General features: G+C 50.5%; 1 protein-coding gene across 4 annotated transcripts in view; it reads left to right on the top strand.

The window, feature by feature from the left end:
• Inpp5a (inositol polyphosphate-5-phosphatase A) overlaps positions 1-21,026 on the top strand; it is a 174,248-nt gene that overhangs the window by 35,234 nt on the left and 117,988 nt on the right. For 3 of the 4 annotated variants that reach the window (XM_078023874.1, XM_078023864.1, XM_078023866.1), the window contains exon 2: positions 10,725-10,766. The exons of the other annotated variant lie outside the window; for it this stretch is intronic. In XM_078023874.1, coding sequence (XP_077880000.1) covers positions 10,725-10,766 — 42 coding nt within the window. The remainder of the gene's footprint in view (positions 1-10,724; positions 10,767-21,026) is intronic. 4 annotated transcript variants of the gene reach the window in all.

The raw sequence follows: 21,026 nt of genomic DNA, 5'->3' as shown, positions 1-21,026 counted from the left end.
AGTGCTGCCATGCAGAAAAGGGGCTCTGGGGGTCCTGACCTGCAGCAGTGAGAAGCAAGGGGTGGGGGTGAGGGACAAGCTCTGTTTCCCAGAGTGTGCTGCCTGTGTCTGACAGTGCTGGCTTGACCTTTCTCTGCAGCTGTGCCTGAGTCCCCAGCCTGCCTGCTCCATCCCTCCTCCGCCAGGTGGGTTTCAGGGCTTGGGGATGGTGTCCCACACTCCTTTAGTGATTAACTGTATGAAGGAGAAAAGCAGGAAGTTTTAGCAAGTGTTTATTTTACAGGGGCCCTATTTTTAGACTTGTGTTATTTTGAACTTGGATTTTAAGATTTAAAAAGTCCTTTGAGGCTGGCGCATGCATGTCGCATGCATGTCTAATTGCTAGAGAATGGGTGTTTTCCTTCCTTCCTTCCATCTTTCTTTCTTTTTTCTTTTTTTTGCCTCCGGGTCCTGGTTTTCCTGCTGCTGTGGGCGGCAACCTGAGCTGCCCTGCCCTGCCCTGCCCAGGGAACCCTCAGGCTGCTCACCATCCCCCCAAAGAGGCTATAAAAGAGGTTGTCCCCACACAGGGTGCCACCCTCCTGCTCCCGGGGGCTTTCCTTGCAGCTCCCAGGGGGAGTTTTCATGGAATAATCTTCCAGAAGATTCCAAGGGCTGTGTCTGGCTGTGTGACAGTGGCCTCTGTAGTCACCAGCAGTGGATTCTATTTGAGAAGGAAAACACATCATATTGTCTTTGAGAACAGTTTCTGCTTAGCTGGGGCTTAGAAGTCTGGGAAAGGGCCTTAGAGATGTTAGAAGTACTGGGGTGCCACAGGAATGGAGCCCGTGCTGGGAAGCAGCCAGCAAGGCAAACTTCACTTCTGCAGAAGGGTGTGCTGTGGAGGAGCCCAGCAAGTGCGGTAGTGCGATTGGGCGGGCACTGCCCCTTGCTCTGATAGGAGGAGCTCGGGGTTACCATCTATGTGGCTGGCTAATTTTAAAATTGGGGCGGGAAAAGGGATGGGCTTTAGTTAAAACAGCTGCGATTGAATCTTGCATCCCAATTAAGTCTAAATACTATATTCTGAAAATGGACACCACTGGTCTTTCTTTTTGTCACGAGACCATTGACTTCAGCCCTTTAATTTTCTATTCTTAAAGTCTTCTCCAGATTTATATGACAATCTCAACATCTACTGAGGTTGAGAGAACTTAACAGTTGATACTTTTCTGTCTGTGCCTAGATTTGATCATTGGCACCTTGCTACACATTTACACATCTATTTGTCCAATGGTCCTTCTCGTTTTTGATGGATTTAAAAATAAATTGTAGCTGTGGGTACAGTCCCCTGAAATGCTTCACTGTGAATGACATTAAATGGATCTGGCTTGGTGTGTTCAGTTTTTCCACCTGACAAATTTACATGCAGTGAAACACACAGGTCTCCAGTGCATGCTTACTGAGCTCTGGCAAGTACAGGTTCCTGCTCACCCGACCTTTAGCATGTCATCCCTAAAGGCTCCCACCTTTCCCTTCAGCCTGGGGTGTATGCAGCCTCCCTACCTGTTGGGTCCTTGGCCTATGCTGCCTATGGCTCGGGGGCATGCATTCTCTGTGAGGCTTCCAGCTCTCACCTGATGCCTTCGGGTTGGTGCCTGTTTTCCCAGCAGGAGTGGCATGGTCCCTTGTAGGACTGATTTTGTGGTTATTCTGGGGGCGGGGGACACACCTGGGGTGTTTGTTCTGGCTTTTCTGAGCAAGGAAGACTGGCATCCCTGTACTGTGCACGTCATCCCTGTACTGTGACCCCACCTCTACGTGGAGTTGCTGTGTCCTGGGGGAGATGTGTGGCCTTATCAGAAGCTGCTAGAACTCTCCCAGTATGATTATACCTTTTCTGTTTCACAGCGTGGAGGTTTTGGCCGCTCCTCATCCTACTGATATTCAATCTTGGTTTTTCAGTGCCAGCGATCTAGAGGGTGTATGGTGGCATCTCCTTGGGATTTTGCTGGCCTTCGGTGACCATTGATGTCAGTGAGCATCTTTTCAGTGCTTACTGGCCACTCCTGTGGCCTTCTGTTCTAGCAGAGTGTCTGCGTGCATCTCCGGTCTATATGTTCTCATCTGTGGCATTGGCCTTACTGTGGAATGGCCGGAGTTCTCCTGTCACCAGCACATGAGTGACTCACGTGTCTCTCCCATGCTGGCCTTGTCATCTGGCACTGGTGTCTTGGTGCTTAGCACTCTTCAGGTGAGACTCGTCTCTGTGACCTGAGACTCTGCTTCCCCGTGGAAACTCTGTGGTTTCGCCTTCTGCGCTTTGCTTTCCACACGGGACCTGAGGTTGTGGTTGAGGCTTATCTTTTCACATGGGCATCCAGCTATCTTGTCAGCATTTGTTGATAAGGTGTTTGCTCTTAATCGGTTTGTGGGGCTCCTTTGTGGAAGTCAAGGGGTACAGGCATCTCTTCTGGACTCTGCCTTGCCCCTCTGCTCTGCGGATCGAGTCTGGATGACCGTGGCTTCACGTAAGGCTGCAGGTCAGGGGAGTGCTGAGTGGTCTCGAAGACTGCTCTGGACAACCTAGTATCCAGCATCTGTAGGAGCCTGCTGAGGTTAGGACCTGTGTTGCCTGAGTCTGGACATGAGTATGGGAGAGTCGGCAGCAGCCCAGTGCCGTCTTCTGATTCATGGTCAGGATTGATGATCACTTCACTTATTGAGGCTGTCTTTAACTTTGCCCATGAATATTTTATGGCTTTCAGTGTGGCGGTTGTATAAGTCTTCTGTCTCGTGTCATGTGTGAGGGGCCTCTGTGTGCCCTGTCCTCTGCTAGACGCCTGTGTCTCCATGGCACTGCCAGGCCTTTGCTGTAACTGAGTGGAGAGCTGTCTTTACCAACAGTGAGTTCTCTGTGGGTCATGCAGGTGGAGCAGCCTTCTGCTGTTGCCCAGGTTGCTGACAGGTTTTCCGGGGGAGTGCCCGGTGCCCTGCTGTGCTGGTTGAGAAGAGCCAGTGCCTGTTGCTTTGTGCTGACAAATTAGAGGGTTACCCTGACTATTGAGGCCAGCTGAGCCAGCCTTCCTGGATCAGGGATTCCTCTAGCCCGGGCTATCTGGCCTAGCCAGGGTCTCTGGTTGGCGACTTTGAGGCTTGCCGCAGGATGGCCGTAGGGGCTCCCTCCATGGCTCCCTGTCAACAGGCTGTTGGTGGGGACATGGCTGTGGGCTATTTTTACCTTCAGTGTATTCGTGACTGCGCAGACATAACTGCCTTCTTTGTGAAAGGAAGCGGTTGTCCATGGGGACAAGTGTGTCCCCGGGCAGGATTTCCTGAGGAATCCACAGTACCGCCCTGGTCACTGCACGAGGCTGGAGGCCTGGGCCACTTTGGTGTTGGGATCCTGGGCACTTGTTCACTTTGGATGACTCGTGCTTAAAGTTTTAGGGAAGAGTGAGTGTAGAGAGCCTGCTGCAGTCTGCTGTGCCCTGGGTCCGCCCCCAGCGTTGAGGATGTGGTCTCCCGCAGCTGGGGCTTGTGGTTTGGCCCAGGTCTGCTCTGAGCCAGGGCTCCTGCCCGGCCTTGATCTGTTCCTTGACCTCTTCCTGTTAGGAGCTAGTGCTGACCTGCTGAGGGAGAGCTGCTGGACACGCCCAGCTGTGTATGCCCAGTGGGCCCGCAGGCTGCTTGGGTGGCTCCCAGTACCTTCCCTCTGTGAGGGTGCATCAGTCCTTGAGGTGGCAGGGATGGTGGGGCTGCAGAAGGCACTGGAAGGCAGGGGCCAGAACATGGTGGCCAGCAAGGAGGGTGTGGTGCCTGGGGCATGGTGTCATCAGGGGCTGTTGGTCCTGCTGGGTGGGTAGTGCAGCAGTTACCCTTCTTGCCTGACTAGGTATCAGGCTCTTGTCAGCTAGACCCACACGCTCACCTGCCATCCTGGGCTCTGCCAGCCCAACCTCATGCCAGGGGCTGCAGAGGGCCAGTCTGGGGTCAAAGTGCCTTCCCCCTCCTCCTGGGGGCTTCCCTCAGGTGGGATGGAATTGCACAGTCCTGACTGTTGGCTTCCGCGGGAGGTGCCTGCTGCCAGCAGGATTGGCGGAACTGTACATTTCTAGTTACTGTGTGTCCTAAGGTCATCTCACTTCCTGCCTCCAGGCCCTGGAGGCAAGGGTGAGTGTGGGAGAGATGGTCTTTCTGTGCCTCCTTCATGGACCCTGTTGGCTTCCAGTCTTGGGGAGCAGGCAGAGGTGGCCTGGACTCCAGAGGAGCTCTCTGCCCTCCAGGTGCAGGGCCAAGAATGGGTGGGGGTTGGGGGTGTGTGAGGCCTTGGCAGTGACATGCTCATCGCCATCTGGGGCAGATCTGGATCGATCTCGGTGGGGAGTCACAGAGCAGGATGCAACAGAGTGCACTGTTCACATCTCCAAGAAAGGAAGGGATCTCAGAAATTCCAAGTTTGCAGTGTGGCTGCCAGAAATGCAGTGGTTGTGACTGCTGCCCTGTGCTGCAGTGAGGGCTCTGGTGCTGGTCCAGTGCTCTAGGGGATAGTGCCACCTTATAGGGAGAGTGCACTGCCACCTGCCACCAAGGGGCCAGAGCCTTTCCAGAGTCCCACCTGAGAATCACAATTTGAATCTGGGCTTCCCCTCTGTCCTGTTCTCATGGTTCCTTCTTTGTTCTCTGGCCTTAGTCTTTTTTTTTTTTTTTTAATATTTTTTAAGTTATACATGGGCACAATATCTTTATTTTGTTTATTTATTTTTATGTGGTGCTGAGGGTCGAACCCAGGGTCTCACACGTTCGAGGCGAGCGCTCTACCACTGAGCAACAACCCCAGCCCCATGACCTTAGTCTTTATCTAAAACACAGGCCCCACTCCGTGGCTTCAGGGTGACAAGTGTGTCTGTATGAGCGGGTGGTGTGTGGCACAGGTGGGTGTGGAGTATGGGAGGTGGGTGCTGCCTGGCCATGCAGTCCTTTGTGAGATTGATCTTTGCCCAGATTCTATATTTGTTTTTTCTTTTTTGATTTTTGAGTGTTCTTCAAATATTTCCAACCATTTTGGAACTTGCTTTTTGGTTTTGCCATGCAAAAATTCTTATGGCAGTAAAACTTACTCTTCCTAGAAGTTGTGTTTGGACTTTGAGGTGCAGATCATCCACCTGAACCTCAGCCTCAGCCTGCCTGGTCACTGGCTGGGTCGCCTTTGCCTCTCAGGACAGCAGGGTTTCCCCGCTAGACTCAGTCTCTTCACCTCTTTCAGGAATGCTCGAAGTTTTCCTCTTAGAAAGTTTCACATGAGAAGAAACTCATTCCTCTCTGTGCTGCCACTGCAATTAGGGCTTTCTTTTCCAGCATGTCTCTGGCTGCTGCTGTTGGTTCATCGGTGGCTGTTGATTTTCTAACCTGCTTTTCCCTCTGAATTCTTCACTATTGGCTTTGGTTTCATTACCTGCTCTGTGGGGTTCAGATGTGCTGTCCTGCCACCTGTGTTCAGGTAGGTTAGTTCTGCCCCCCCCCCAGTTCTTTTTAGTCATACATGACAGGGTGTATTTTGACATATTATACATACATGGAATATAACTTCCCATTCTTGTGCTTGTGCCTGATGTGGAGTTAACTGGTTGTGAATTCACCTATGAACCTAGGAAAGTTGTGCCCAATTCATTCTGTTGTCTTTTGTATTCCCATTCCCCTCCCTTCCCGTCATTCTCTTTTGTCTAGCCCTTGAACTTCTCTTCTCCCCACTCCTTATTGTGTTAGCATCTGCATATCAGAGAGAATATTTGACCCTTGTTTTTTTTTTTTTTTTTTTTGGAATTGGCTTATTTCACTTAGTGTGATAGTCTCTAATTTTATCCATTCACTGGCAAATGCCATAAAATCATTCTTCTTTATTTTTTTGTATATATGCACCACATTTTCTTTATCCATTCATCTGTTGAAGGACTCCTAGGTTGGATCCATAGTTTGGCTATTGTGAATTTAGCTGCTGTAAGCATTGAGGTAGCTGTGGTACTGTAGTATATACTGATTTTAAGTCCTTTGGGTATAAACTGAGGAGTGGGATAACTGGGTCAAATGGTGGTTCCATTCCAAGTTTTCTGAGGAATCTCCATACTGTTTTCCAGAGTGGTTGCACCAATTTGCAGTCCCAACAGCCATGTGTGAGTGAACCTTTTTCCCCACATCCTCGCCAACATTATTGTTACTTCTCTTTTTAATGATTGCCATTGACTGGAGTGAGATGGAATCTCAGTGTAGTTTTAATTTGCATTTCTCTAACTCTTAGAGATGTTGAATATTTTTTCATTTATTTGTTGTCCAATTCTATTTCTTCTTCTGTGAAGTGCCCGTTCAGTTTTTTTTGTCCATTTATTAACTGGGATTTTTTTTGTGGGTGTGTGTTTTTGTGTGTGTGTGAAGTTTTTTGAGTTCTTTATATACCCTGGAGATTAATGTCTACCTGAGGTGCAGGTGGCTAAGATTTTCTCCTTTTCCGTAGGCTCTCTTGATGTTCTTGATTGCTTCCTTTGCTGTGAACAAGATTTTTATTTTGAAACCACTCCGTTTATTGATTCTTGATCTCACTTCTTACGCTTCAGGAGTCTTGTTGAGGAATTTGGTTCCTAAGGTGGCGTGATGGAGATATGAGCTTCCTTTTTCTTCTAGTGGACACAAGGTCTCTGGTCTAATGCTTAGGTCCTTGGTCCGCTTTGAGCTGGGTTTTTTGCAGGGTGAGAGATATGGGTTTAATTTCATTTTGCTACATATAGATGTTCAGTTTTCTCAGCACCATTTGTTTAAAGAGGCTATCTTTTCTCAATGTGTGTTTATGGTGCCTTTGTATAGTATGAAATAACTATATTTATGTGGGTTTGTCTTTGAGTCCTCTATTCTGTACCATTGGTCTTCATGTCTATTTTGGGGCCAGTCCATGCTGTTTTAGTTACTATAGCTCTGTAGTATAATTTAAGGTCATATATTGTAATGCCTACTGCTTTGCTTTTTCTCACTAAGGATTGCTTTGGGTATTCTGGGCCTTTTATTTTTCCAAATGAATTTCATGACTGCCTTTTCTATTTCAATGAAGAACGTCATTGGGGATTTAGTAGGAATTGCATTAAATCTGTATAGCTCTTTTGGTAATATGGGCGTTTTGATTTTCTTCTGTTCTCATTCCTGCTCCTGTGGGTGCAAGGTTAAGTAGTTCTGCAAAGAATAGGCATCTGGGTCTTCTTGCAACTTAAGTGTGGTGGCTTTAGGACAAGGGTACATACTTGTGGTTTGTAATACTTCTAACACATGTGCTATACACCAGAGTGTTGGCTATGAAACACGAAGTGTAAAAGTAAATGAACCCCAAATGCTGAAACATATGGCTCTGCCATACTGTAGGAATGTAGGAAGGATAGATATGAATCCAAGTATTAATGAATGAAAAATAAGAGAGAGAGAGAAAAAAAAGAACAACAGTAGGTTCGGGAATTGCCAAAGTTGTTTGTTTGAAAACATGAATGGCAAATATTGGACAAGGCTAACTGAGAGAACAAGGGGAACAGACTGCCCAGGAGCAGTGTTGGGACAACGTGGGGAGATTGTGGGCTAATATTGCGGTAAAGTTTTAAATTAGATCTTTGCCATGATAGTTACCCCAAAACAAAATTCAGCAGGGGCGAGCACGTTCAGAACGTCTACCCTATTTTATCACATGTACTTGTGTGCTGATGCTGTCAGGCATGCTTCCCAGTTTGTCATGTACCATGTATATTTAAGCTGTGTATGTAACTAGCAAGTTTCTGAGCTCCTTTTTCTGTGGGGGGCTTTGTCTCTGCCCAGCTGGTCCCTGTGGGGTGCCTGGGGCTACAGTAACTAGTGGTGGGTGGGCTGTGATCTTCCTGGAGCCCAGGGGAGGGCAGGATCTGTCTTGGGCTGCCTACGTCCAGCCTATGATCTTCATCTCCAAAAGGGTCATCTGGTAGGGTCAGGCCTGCCCAGGACATCTGTGTTTCTAAGGCCTGCTGAGGATGGTGTCCAGTTGGAGTACAGGAGTTCGCTTTGCCCTGACAAGAGCCCAGCACTCGTGGGGAGGGCTGAGCTGCGTGTACGAGTGTGCCCAGTGGACTTGGCCTGTTGCCTCGGCCTGCACACCGACCTGGAACCTGTCTATCATGGACAAGCTTGTCACTACTTCTATATATTGGGCTCCAGCTCTCCTCCTTTCTTATGTGCATTTTGACTTGTTGATTTTCCTTCTCCCTGAAAAAGTTCTAAACCTTGCTTGCAGTGTGCGGATCTGTTATTTGTCTGAGAAGCGTTCCTTTCTGGTTTTCTTTGGAAGGGCACTTTCCCTGTGTGTGTAATTCTGGTTTGGTGCTTTATTTTTTATTTTGCCACTTGAAATGCTTCATTGCCTTCTTGCTTGCATGTTTAGAAGCTGACTATAGTTCTTGTCATTTTCCTCCACAGCTAAGGATGTTCTTTTCTGGCTTCTCTCTGGACTTTTCTGTCAGTGGCCCTCTGCAGGTGAACATGCTGGGCTAGGTGTGGACTTGCTCCTGTTTATCCTGCACAGTGCTCTCTGAGCTTCCTGGATCTGTGGTTTGGTGGCTCATTAATTTTAGAAGATTCCCAGCCATTGCTGCGTGAAATACTTCTGCTGTGCTTTCTGTCTGGTTCTTCAGTTGTGCTGTTTGTCCTCTGGAAGTCTCCCCCACAGTGGTGGGTGTTCAGCTGCTCCTGAGGGTGCCTGGGGGCAGAGACTGTCATGAAAGCACTGTTACGGGCACTTTTCAAAGGAAAAGTCTTGGCAGAAGTACCTCCCCAGCCCGTGCAAAGTGTGTGTGTGTGTGTGTGTGTGTGTACATGGTTCCGCTTGCTGCTGTACATCCAGGGTGCAGGTGATGGCTGCTGTGCTTGCCTTGCTGCCCCTGAGCTTCTCATCCCCTCTCCCTGCGGGTCTTGGAGATGACCTAAGCGTGCCTGGGTGGCATGGCTCGGGCTGGCAGTGTGCGGCTCGCGCCACTCCACAGGTGCCGGGAGTGAATGTGCCCATGCTGCCTCAGTGGGACATTGTGGTCACTATTCAGATCCTCACATTTGGCTCTAGGGTGTGAAGCAAATGCAGGATGGTGTAACTTCAGTTGCGGATTTCAAGAAATCGCACATTTCCCCCTCACATGTAGGCGTGGATGGGGGGCATGACGGGAGGGCTGTGGGGCACTATCTTGACACAGTTTTGAAGAACAGTGTCCTCCTCTGTGTGCTGGGTCCAGGTGGGTCTCCTGGCTCCTGTTCATTTCCAGCGTGCTGTCCTTTGGGCGAGCGTTGCAAGGTTTCATGGTGTGTGTGGTTTTGGCTGGGCCCCAGGTGTCTTTTGCCTCAGGTGGTTGGGCTTATAGGACCTCCCCTTCTTATTGGTGGGCTTGAACACTCCCTTTATAAAACAAGAATAACACAGCTCCACAGGAATGGCGTCTGACCAGTAGCCTGGTTGGTGAGGACCCCAGTGACTGCCTTTCCCTCCTGTGCCCAGGGACCTTCTTCTTCCGTCTTAACATCTGCGCTTGCAGGCGAGGAGTGCTGGTCCTTGGGAGCGGTGCAGTGTCGCTGTCGCTGGTTTGTGTGTTCATGGTCAGGGTGTGTGACCTGTGAGCTAAGGACATCAGTCTCACCTCTTAGAGGTTTTCTACTGAAGTAGAATTATTTTTTGAAGATCTTTTTTTTCTTTCCCTTAAAGAATAACATTATATATATTTTCTTTAGAAAATAGGCAAAATTATGAAATTACATGGAGAAAGTTGGATTTAAATTTTAAGTTTTTCATTGAAATACATATGGGTTAAGGCTTGTATTATCTATTATCTCAAGATTAATTCAACAGTTATAACAAACAACAAGCAAAACTATATTAACAAAGACAAGGAAATAAATTGTATTAGGTAGATTGTATTAGATAATTTATTTCTATGGTATTCTTTTAGCTGAAATATCTAAATAAGAGTTTCATTTTTACTTTTGTTTTAGTTTTACTTTATAAAATGTTCATATAATAACTTTTCAAACATCTGAAAATATTCAAAAATAGCTGAAGTTAGGAGAAATATATATTTTTTTGTATTTTTACATGTGTAAATATAGACCACTGAAATAATCTGTGCATTGAGGTAATTAAATTTCATCATCTTGATTCCCAGGACACTTAAAAACACTTGCAGCTGGGTGTGGTGGCCTATAATCTTAGCCACTGGGGAGGCTGACGCAGGAGGACTGAGGGTTCAAGGCCAGCCTCGTCAGTTTAGCAAGACCCTGTCTTAAACGTACATCCGTATCTGTATCTGTGTATCTAACTCACTTGGGTGCAGCTCGGTGGTAGAGCACTCGTGTCACCTGCATGGGGCCTGGGCTTGATCCCTAGCACCACACACATAAGGAGCCCCAGCTGGCAAGGGGAGGATGCACCTGGTGGGGAAGCAGTGTGGTGCTGTTGGCTTCACCGGTCGTGGCTTCTGGGGCACCCAGGGACAGCTCAGCCCAGGCCCCTGCGGTCTGGCTGTGGGTGCTCAGAGGTGTCAGACTTTGGGCCCCCCGTGGCAGGGAGCATGGTCTTCATTTTCCTTATTGCTGTTAAGACACATTACATTCAGCACCTCAGGTGTTTTTAAGTATGCAGGCTCTTTGGGCCAGTGTCTGTGGTCTGACTGACTTTTCTTTTCTTTTTTTTTTTTTACCTTAACCTACAGCCAGAAAACCTGCAGAAGAACTGGCTTCGTGAATTTTACCAGGTAAGAGCTGCAGTGGGTGTTCCCTTGGAGTGAGCGCTCTGCGGTGAGCTTTCTAGAGGGCTACAGCCTGTCTGCATGGAGTGCAGGCCTGGCTGCCCTGGCTGCCCTGGCTGCCCTGGCTTGGCCTAGCGGTGCTGAGCAGAATGGGCTTCCTGGCCTGTTACCATCCCTTGGGCAGCCAGGCCCAGGTCCTCCTCAGGGGTCGCTGTTCGTATCTTGACTCCCGCCCAGCCTGGGATTCCTTCTTGCAGTTGTGGGTGAGCACTGTCACTTCTCAGAAGGGTCCTGTGGCTGTGGTGAGAGGCCTGGACAGCTGTGGGTTGGGCAGAGGTGTATAGGGTGGTGCTGTTAGCTGAGGTGCGGATCCCCCAGTTGACCACTGGCTGAAGGGTTATTGAGCACCTGTGCTCTTAAGTTCTATCTCATGCCTGAAGATGCTTTGAAGAGACAAGCAGGGGCATCTAGCAGTGTGCATTCTAATAAAGGGGATGGGAGATGGACATGACTAGGAGCCTTGGGGTCCTGTGTTTTGCCCTGGGTGGGCAGCAGGAGAACTTCCCCAAGGCAGGACCCAGGGAGAGAAGGGCCGAGCAGCCAAGTGGGTGCTAGGGTAGGGAGGGTAGCAGTCGGCCCCATGAGGTGAGCACAGTGCTCTTCTGTCTGCTGTCTGTGGCAGGGTAAAACCTGGACATGGGTTGACTCCCCAGTTTCTCTTAGCTGCAAATGGATGGAGTGGGAACCAGAAGGCCTGTGGAGGCACAGGTGTAGGATGAAAATGGGCCCCAGGACACCTGGTGCGAACAGCCAGCGGTTCCAGGAAAAGGGTGCTAGAGATGGGGACAGGTTGGCAGATCCAGGAAGACTCAGATATGAAGCGGAGAGGCGTGTGTCAGAGGAGGTTTCAGGGTGGGCACTGGGACTGCTTTTGTTAGGGTAGGGTCTGTTGTCAGTGGGGCAGGTGAGATCTTGACCCTTCCTGCAGGATAGTGGGTTCTGTGGCATGTGGGTGGAGGGGGATGTGCGCGGGCATTGTCTAATTTCTTGTGTTGGGGGTGGTCACTCTGGAGGGCACTGACCTGCCTCATTCTGTCTGTGCTGTCCCTGGAGGCTGATTCATACCCTCAGGTGAGACGGAGGCACAAATGCCTAGGGATTCTCAGGGCAGTGGGGAGCCAGCCATGCAGCTGGTGGTGCCACTCTGTTGGCTGCGAATCAGATCCAGGGCGAGGCAGGACGATCCCCTTTGTCGGAAATCTAGAGAGGCAGGAGGGAGGCAGTGGGCCACAGTGAGGGGGAGGCTGTGTCAGTGTGGTGATCTGGGATGGAGGGACCTTGTGTGGCTGTTGGCACCTGAGTTGCAGAGAGAGCCTGCATCCTCTGGGTCTTTTCATCTGCCCACTGTGCCATGACTGGATACTGGTTAGGGGCCAGGACCCCTTCTGCTGTCCTCTAGATGTTCAGCTGGGTGGGAGATATGGCCTCCTTTTGTTGGTGGTAGGGAACAAGTCCTTCTTCAGGCGGGGACTTGGCTCTTCTGCAGCCTCAGGTCAGGGCCCCATGGTCCCCTGTGGAGCCTGGAGCCCGGAGGACCCCCAGCCACCTAGTCTTCACCAGAGGAGGCACTGGGTGGTACCTGGTCTGCTGATGAAAGTGGAGCGTGGAGGAGAAGAAAGCATGGACACCTGCAAGGCAGGGCCAGGGCCAGCCATGTCACAGGGCCTGGGCTGTTGTCTTGGAAGTCTTCCTAGTAGGCCTGGGGGGAGGCAGGAAGCTGTCTTAGACACACACCAACAGCCTCATGGCCCATTCTGTGTGTCACTGACTCGTCTGTTCTGGGTGTAAGCCTCCCCGCCCTCGGTGCTGCTCCAAGGACCCTGATGGTTCACGAGGCTTCTCCTGCTGCTCTGTTGCTGGCTGTGCCCGTGTACACATCTTGGTGTCTAAGTTGTCAGGCCAGGAACCTGTGCCCCACCAGAATGGGAGGGAGATGGGAATGAGTGGAGAGCCTACTCTGCATTGAGGATGAAGGGCTCATCTTTGGGAATAGGGGAGTGTGGGAGCTGGAGTACCCATGGCAGTATGTCTGTGCAAGTGCAGCATTACCCAGCAGCCCACAGTGAAGTTGAGAGTTGTCACCTCAGTCCACTGGTTCACTCAGACCTCACAACTGGGCACAAGTCAGAGGTGCCATGATCATCATTATTTCCTGGCCCTTGGAGTGCCTCTCCCCTTTCCTGGAGAGGCTGAGACCTGGAGGGTTGGAAGAGCCCTTCCGCCTTGCTGGTGCAGGAGAGGTGGGAAGACAGGCTGACTTTCTCACTGATTGTTCTCTCAGGAGCAGGGCCCTGTCTGCCTTGCTCAGGACTGTGTCCGGGATTCTGATGGTTTGCACATGGTGTGTGCTCAGCAGTTGTCTGTTGAGAGCCTTCTGAATAAGTTAAGCAAAGCAGAAAAGTGTCGACTCAGTTTTCTCTGCTTGCCCCTTCCAACTCGTTCTCTCTACATCTGGCTGTACCTCCCATAGGTGGGTCAGAGATACGTGTGTTTTCATAGCTCCTTCTCTCTTGTCCATGCAGTGCCCCATTTTTAGTAAATTGGAGATGTCTTTCTATGTAAACAATATCCACTCTATTCACAAATCCTTTTTCTTTATATATATTTTGGTCGCATTTTTAATTTTTGTCCTTGTACCCTTTGGTATATAGCCATCCTAGTCATATCAACTTGTTGAGGTGGTAATGAGTCCTCCCCTTTTAGCAGTTCAGATAGCCATCCTGATGATTAGCAGTGCTTCGTAAGGTCCTTTCCAGCTCAGTTGAAGCTTATCTTCTTTCCAGGTCTTGATTAAAATCAAGTTGCTAGGCTGGGAGTGATGAATTGCAAACTCTGAGCAGCAGCTTATAGTAATTATTCCAGAAAAAAAAAAAACACACAGATAGGTCTCAGATTGACTCAGAACAAACTTGTGATGCTGACAGAGCCTTTTGCGATATTTATCAGGCAGTCCTGTGTAAAAACCCTTCCTGTATAACCCCCAGCTTTACTTACTTTTGGGAGAACTAACACAATGTACCTCTCAAGTGAAAGAAGCATTGTCTTATTTTTTAAATGTCCATGTATGACTGTGTTTTGATTATACTCCCTTGCCTGGTGTTTTAAGACCAGCATGGTCAAATTGATCTTCTTCCTATCTGCTGTTAGAGTCAACTGAGATCTGTCAGGGATCACTTTTGGGAACTTGTGTGGCACATGCCCCAAGGAGGGTCCTCCTCTCCTCCCTTCTCAGTCAGCTCCCCACAGGCCTTGCAGATCTACCTTTCCTGGATCCAGCAGAATACCCCTGGCCTCCCTTGTTCACCTGCCAGCTGTTGGCAGCTCCTAGGTGTTGCTCTTGGCAGGTCCTCCTACACCCCTCTGTTGCTGTGGCATGGTATGCAGAATGCTCCTGCATTCTGTCCTTGGGTCTGGACTGGGTCTGGCCCAGCCTGGACATTGTGTTCAACCTTCTGTGGACATGTCATGCTCTTCTTGGACCCACTCCCTGGAGAGGTGTGCTGAAAGCAGGAAGATACTTCAGGGCCAGGGTGCTGTGCCGAGCCAGCTGGTGCATCCCCAGCCCCACTCTGTTCCTGAGGCAGGGCAGTGCCTGAGACCACCTGGGTAGCTCACTCTCACTATAGGGTACAGATATTGGTAGTCTTTACTGCTCTCGTGGTAGCAGGGGGTGGGGCTTGGGAGCCATGTGGCATAGTGGAGGAGATCTGAGAGTGGCCTGGGCTGGGATTAGTGCCCCTGTAAGAGCCTCCTGAGAACACAGCGCAAGGCCTGTCTGCAAGGTAGGAATGGCCTCATCCGTACCAAATGGTCTGGCACTTTGTCTGGACTTCCAGTTTCAGAACTGTAGGAGATAAGTCTTCGTGTGAGTGTCTGTGTTACCTGGCAGTGGCAGCCCTTGCTCCCCAAGGCTCAGGGAGGCTAAAGCTGAGAGCTGTTGCTGGCCCCAAACCTGTACTAAGAGGATGAACCCTGGCTGGCGACCAGGGGATCTTGGAGCCTGCCTTGCTGTGTGGGTGAACCCAGGGGTCAATGAAGTTGAGGGTTCTGGGCACAGTGCCCTGAAGACTGCAACTGTCCCTGTGAACAATGCGCTGAGCACCATGTCTCCTATGGAAGTGGGGTTCCCCAGCCAGTGCTCCTGTGTCCTGGTTTCTCCCTCCCAAGCTGTCAATGTAAGTCTGGCCGTAATTGTGGGATGGATGAGTGAATGAAGCTGTAAGGGAAGCGTCTCCCAGGAATATCAGTGTGAAGGCAGGAGGTCCAGGCAGATTGAAGCTGGGGTCAGGGTGACGGGAGCATATTGAGAGAGGGTGGGACTCAGGCAGGGGTGCCCTGGGACGAGTACCTATAACCATGCCAGGTACTGGTAGTTCATGGTGAGTAGCACACTCAGGTCTATGAGACCTTGGGCTGGAGTGGAAAGCAGGTTCAGAGGGGCTGGGGGGCTGTGGAGAGTGGGGAGTGCTGAGGTGGTGAGAACTGTCACTTGTAAATTTGGAGACGCAATGCTGATACCTCTGTAACTCAGTTGCCACTGTTGAGTGTGCATATGATGTGTGGTTCTGATTAGGAATCCTAATTGTGTACTTGGTAAAGAGAAAGGCAGTTAGCCTCAAGTGTGGGTGAATACTTTTTTAGAAGTTAATGTCCTAAAAGGAAAAAGAAGGAATGAATCTCCAACAGAAAACTCCGAAAGCAGATCTCCTGCCAACGATATCTTAGCATCCTTGAAGACAGCGTGATCCTGCCTGATGGTGCTTTGTTTCTTTTGTAAACAAAATCTGTTGGCACACACAGACTGAGTGCAGGCCCTTCCTTGCCCACCTATAGGAGGCAGCACAGCCGAGAGCCCATTACAAGCTCTGAACCTGCAGGGACTACTCAAGTCCTCACACCCTTACTCGCTGTGTGACATGGGCAAGCTGCCTGCCCTCTCTGCCTCTGTGTCCCGATGGCAGGCAGTGTGGCCACCCATGAAGGTCATTGAGAGGAGAATGGGCTTGCTGCAAATAAATTGCAGCCTTGGCCACCATGGGACTTGGGCAAGCCAGTCACTGCACCGTGGTGAGACTGCCTGTCCTGCCTCTCACCTGTTCATTTACATACTTGAGGAGGGGAGCCAAGGAAGAAAATGTAGCTACTCACTCTTTCTGGATAGGAAAGGCTTTTCTGAGCTGCAGTTAGTTGAAGGAATTGTATAGGAAAAGGCCAGTAAATCTGACTCAGCACAGCTGGCCAAGTTCTCTTCACACTCTTGAAGCCTGCATGTTACTAAAAGACAGACTGGGAACACACTGAAGAGACGACAGTCTGGTGTTAACATTCACAAGAGCCCTTCCAGGGAGGGTGTCAGCCACAGCCAGAACCTCTGTGCTGCAGTGGCAGTGCCATGTGAGGCACCTGTGCAGCTCCACGTCTTCCCAGAGGCACGTTTAAGGGGTGAACGGAGGTGAGATTGGGCTTAACAGTGTATTTTGTTTGACCCCGGATTTCCCCATGTCATTCTGACATGTATTTCGTGTTTTTGTGCTCCCTTTGGAATTGAGTGTGCATATTGCTCTTAGAGCATGTCCATTTCAGATGACAGGTACAGGACACTTAGTGGCTGCTGTCTTAGACACTTGTTCTTCTCTCGTGCAATCTGAGCACTGTGCCTGAGCTCTTGCTCTGCCTCTCGGGTGAGAAGTATATGCACCTGGCTGCTCAGGGCTTGCTGTTGTGGTGTTACAGCATGCCCAGAGCTACAGATGGGAAGCACCCTTCTGGAAAGAGCTTGGCAGAATTTATCAGGGGTCTCAGGCCTGGTCTTTGCTGTCCCCAGCACACAGGGCAGAAACCCCCATGGATGTGCACAGAAGCCCAGCCCAGCTGTGTCATGAGGGTCAGGCGTGGAGGACTGTGTACAGCTTCTTAGTCATGTGATCACCAGCTGTTAATGATTTGGGAGAAGGGCTTAAGTTGGAACATTCTCGTAAATATTGTAGGACAGTGGTGTAATATATGCATAGGAAAGCTTGGTGGTAGGGTAACAGGTGACCTTACCATTAGGTTCCTTCTGCTTCCTGGTGTGTCCGCGTGTTTCTGGAGTCAGTACAGCCTGCGTATGGTTCTCTTGCACTGCCAGGCTCTGCTCAGCCCCTTACATGGTCATCTCAGAATGGCTCTGCTGCAGCTGCCCTCTATGCTCCATTCTATAGGTTGGAAAACTGAGGGTTAGAGAGGTTGAGAGATGTGTCTGAGACCACATGGCGAAGCAGTAGCCAGAATAGGGGCCCCTGTTGCCGTGGTTTCGAGTTGATGCTTGCTGTGAGCAGTAAGAGGAGGGAGAAGATAGGCTGGGGTTCTGTAGATGGATGAGAGGAGGCCAGCAGGAGTGAGGAGCATGGTTCTGGGAGGCAGGAGGAAGTCCTGGGAGTTAGTTCCAGCCTGGGAAGCAGGGCCCTACAGAGGGGTCCACGTGACCTTGCAGTGGTACACAGTGGTACAGTGGGGCATGGGGACTCAGAGCTGGCTATGGGATTCTCTTCCCCAGAACTGGCAGGTTGCATGCTGTGGGAGGGGGAATGGGGAGATGGGGGCACTGGAGGAAAAAGGAGGGAGTTTGGACCATCAGGTGGCGGTGAAACGTGAAGACTCTAGGAGAGGAGGGGGTCCTCAAGAGTTTCCAGCAGCCCAGCTGAGGACTCTGGGTAGCCCTTGGAGAGAGTTATGGTGAGCATTTTCCTGAGTGATTCCTCCGTGCCCAGGAAGGGAGAGAGGAGACAGATATGTTTGCTGGAGCCTGGGTGGGCCCTATGGACCTGGTCTCTGGAGCCGTTCAAGTCAGAGTGGGCCTAGTTGTAGAGGTGGGCGGGGCTGGTGCTTCCGCACTGGGGAAGCCTTTGCAGCTCTGGACCCTGTGGGGAGGGGCTCCCCTCATGCGCTCATGTCCCCCGTGAGGTAGTAATGGCCACAATGAGGAGGGCCCTCGCCAAATTGTGTGATGGGCAGCTCCTTGAGAGCTGTGAGAAATGCCCAGGCTTCTCTTGCTGTGCCTGTGGGGCTGTGGCCGCTCGCTGGCTTCCAGGTCAGCTGGAAAGCCAAGGTAAATGGTTGGGAGGTGGGCACGAGGCCCACAGCTCTGCTTTGTGACCTTTAATTTAATTGTCCCCCTGCCTCAGCTGGGAAAGTGCTTCTCAGTTTAAATTGCTGTGTTCACATGGTACTTTGTTGTTCTCCAGCAAGATGCTGGTCCAGACGGAAGTGAGCTCTGGGCTGCTTCTTTCTGTTACATCCTGACAAGGAGCTTCAAGTTGCCTTCTGCCTGCGAGGGGGAGGGGCTCAGCAGAGGTCCTAGGTCTTGCAAAGAAACTCAGACACTGTCCCCAGGCGTTCAATACCATGCAGACCCAGGTGGCTGCTGCCTACTTGCACTGGCCACACTGCTTGATACAAGGTCATGAAACTGTGGCATCCTATGCAGGGCAGCAAGAGGAACATGCCTGCTGCCCACACAGCTGGCTCCTTGCACCCTGCACTGCCTCTGGCCCTGTGCTGGGCATGAACTTGTAGAGAGGCCATAGGACAGGGCTCTTGAGGAGCTGAGTCTAGTTGATCCCCAGCTCCAGCTGCCCTTGGGCTTGTTGGGCTGGAGGAAGAGCCCGACCTGAGACCAGAGGGCAGCGGGAATTTGAAGAGCAGGGCGTTTCCAGCATGACTGATGATTGCTCTGTTTCTTTCTGGCCCTTATCCTGACTGTCAGGCTCCCAGTGGCGTGGCTCACAGGGTGTAATTCCTTTTTAGGTCACTCTGATACTCCTCTCTGAAGGAGAACTAACAAGGCCTGCCTGTTGCTATTTTTAACTTGGCTCTTGGCAGTGTGCAGGGCCAGTGGCTATAGGCCTGTGCCACAGGCTTCCCCGAGCCAAGAGGGGCCTTCTTGCTCGAATATCTGCATGATGTCATAAGCAGGGGGCTGCTTGTTGTTGGTGGGTTGTGTATCAACCTGTGGGGTGTGTGTGTGTGTGTGTGTGTGTGTGTGTGGTGTGTGTGTGTGTGTGTGTGTGTGTGTGAGAGAGAGAGAGAGAGAGAGAGAGAGAGAGAGAGGGGCGCCTTGTGTTCCTTGCCAGATTTCTAATTCACTCTTTTCCAAAATACTTTTCCAAAACACAGCCTTCCTGTGAAAAGTATAGTTCAGGGAAATAATAGTAGAAGAACCCATGTATTTTTACCAGCGTCCATTTTTTCTTTTTCTTTTTTTAAACATTTATTTTTTTTAGTTGTAGTTGGACACAATACCTTTATTTTTATGTGGTGCTGAGGATCGAACCCAGGGCCTTGCCCAATGCTAGGCGAGCACTGTGCCCCTGAGCCACAGCCCCCATTTTTTCTTTAAGGTAGAAATCCTTTTTTTTTTTTTTTCTGTAGAACCTTGGTCTGGGACACATGCAGCTCTGGGCATTGATTTCTCTGGTTGTCCAGGGTGCAGAGTGTGTGGAGCAGGAGGGCCAATACAGGGCAGGGGAGCTCCTGCAGGGGTGTGCAGGGGTGGTGTCCCTGCTTTTTAAGGCATGTTTGCAGCTGGCTGTGATGACTGCCCTGCGCCCCAGTGCGGCCTTTCCCTCCCATGCACAAGGGGCCCCTGCTGCCAGGCTACTTGTTTTGCCTGAATGATTCTTTGCTCACTGTCTTCTAGGATCCAGAGATCCTTCTGGTAGCCAGGAAAAGGCCAGTCCTAAGCTGCTGGGCTCGGCTCTGGGCTGCTTGGCTGGGCAGTCCTCCCATTCTGAGGGAGGCAGTGCTGAGGCCTGGCGACTGTGTCTGCCCTGCCACTTCTCCCTGCACCTGCTGTAGCCCTTGGCGTGAGTGCTGATGTCCAACTGGTAACTACCCACCAGAGCCTGTGCTGTGTGCCTTGGTGCCTGCCTCTCATTGACGCCCCACAGCCATCATCCAAGGAAGGCACCAGAGTGGACCCTTGATACTAGGGTACCAGGCATGGGTCCTCATAGGAGGTGGCAAAGTGAGAATCTCATTTGGTGACAAGCTTCAGCAAGTGCCTTCTGCATGCAGGAGTGGACTGAGAAATGCTCAGGAGCTTGGGGGTCAGGTTTCAATGTAGCCATTATAAAAAGTCAGATTACAGGTTCTTATAATGAAGTAAGTTACAGTAACCCAAGGTAATCAATGCTCATAGTTGCTCTATTGCTCTGTGCATGATCCTGTTTTTTCTTAGTGTCTGAGTGAGGCAGTATGCCATTACCATGCATGGCTGAACATCTCCCTAGCCCTGTTTGTCCCTATCATGCTTGTAGCTTAGCATTGTACAGGGAGAGCATTTGCACGAGGCACATGGGTAGATGCTGCACCCCAGGGTTCCTGCCCAGAGCTGGCCACAGAGCCCTTCAGCACACTATCTCAGTGGGTTGTGCAAGTGCTGTCTCAACTGATCCTGAGGAGACATCTTTGCCAGGGCAGCAGTTGCTGGGGGTTTCAGAAAGGAGGAGGATTGTGAACCTGCTTTGCCCAGTGAGGATGTGGCAGCAGGAAGTATTACCTGTTGCCTTCTGTTTCTGAGTGCTGGTGCTTCAGAACCCTGTTGCAGAGCAGTCCTGGCTTCCCTGGGCACTGGTCCCCTCCACATTTTCCCATGAAGAGCTGCCGTCTCTTACTCTGGTGCACCAAGATTTGTTGCTCTTTCAGTGCAGTGTTCATATATTATTCCACAGCTTCACTCAATTGCAAAGGAAAAAAATTTTTTTTTCTGTTAGCCAAAAATTTCTAACAGCATGTCACAAAAACTGATCTAATGAACTCTTCTGTGTTTCTCATCATGTGCAACAACTGGGTTGGTTTTCTGCCTGTGCGCTAGTCTATGCCAATCCAGCCAGGCACTATGTCTACAGAGGCCTGCATCTGTCTGGCATGGCTGTGTGGCACCTGAGCAGGGTACTTCACCAGGTAATGGCAGCATGTGTGTGTGTTTCCACGTTGTGCTCCAGGGTGGGATGCTACGATAGCGATGCCTCCTTTCTCTTCCTCTCATTAGCAGGAAACTTGGAAAGATCAGAGACCGCACAGGAAGTGCTTACTATCATTCAGACGCATTCACTGTGAAGCATTTGGGGTGGGTTGCCGCTCTCTGGTCCACGGTCCTGGCAGAAGGGGGATGTGTTCATTGGTTTCTGTTTTTTTGTTCTTACCAAAGTAAATGCTGAGCATGCT

This window comes from Ictidomys tridecemlineatus, chromosome 1 (assembly GCF_052094955.1).
Source record: "Ictidomys tridecemlineatus isolate mIctTri1 chromosome 1, mIctTri1.hap1, whole genome shotgun sequence".
Taxonomy (NCBI): Eukaryota; Metazoa; Chordata; class Mammalia; order Rodentia; family Sciuridae; genus Ictidomys; species Ictidomys tridecemlineatus.
The sequence above is the reverse complement of the archived record's forward strand: the minus strand, read 5'-3'. Positions and strand labels throughout refer to the sequence as shown.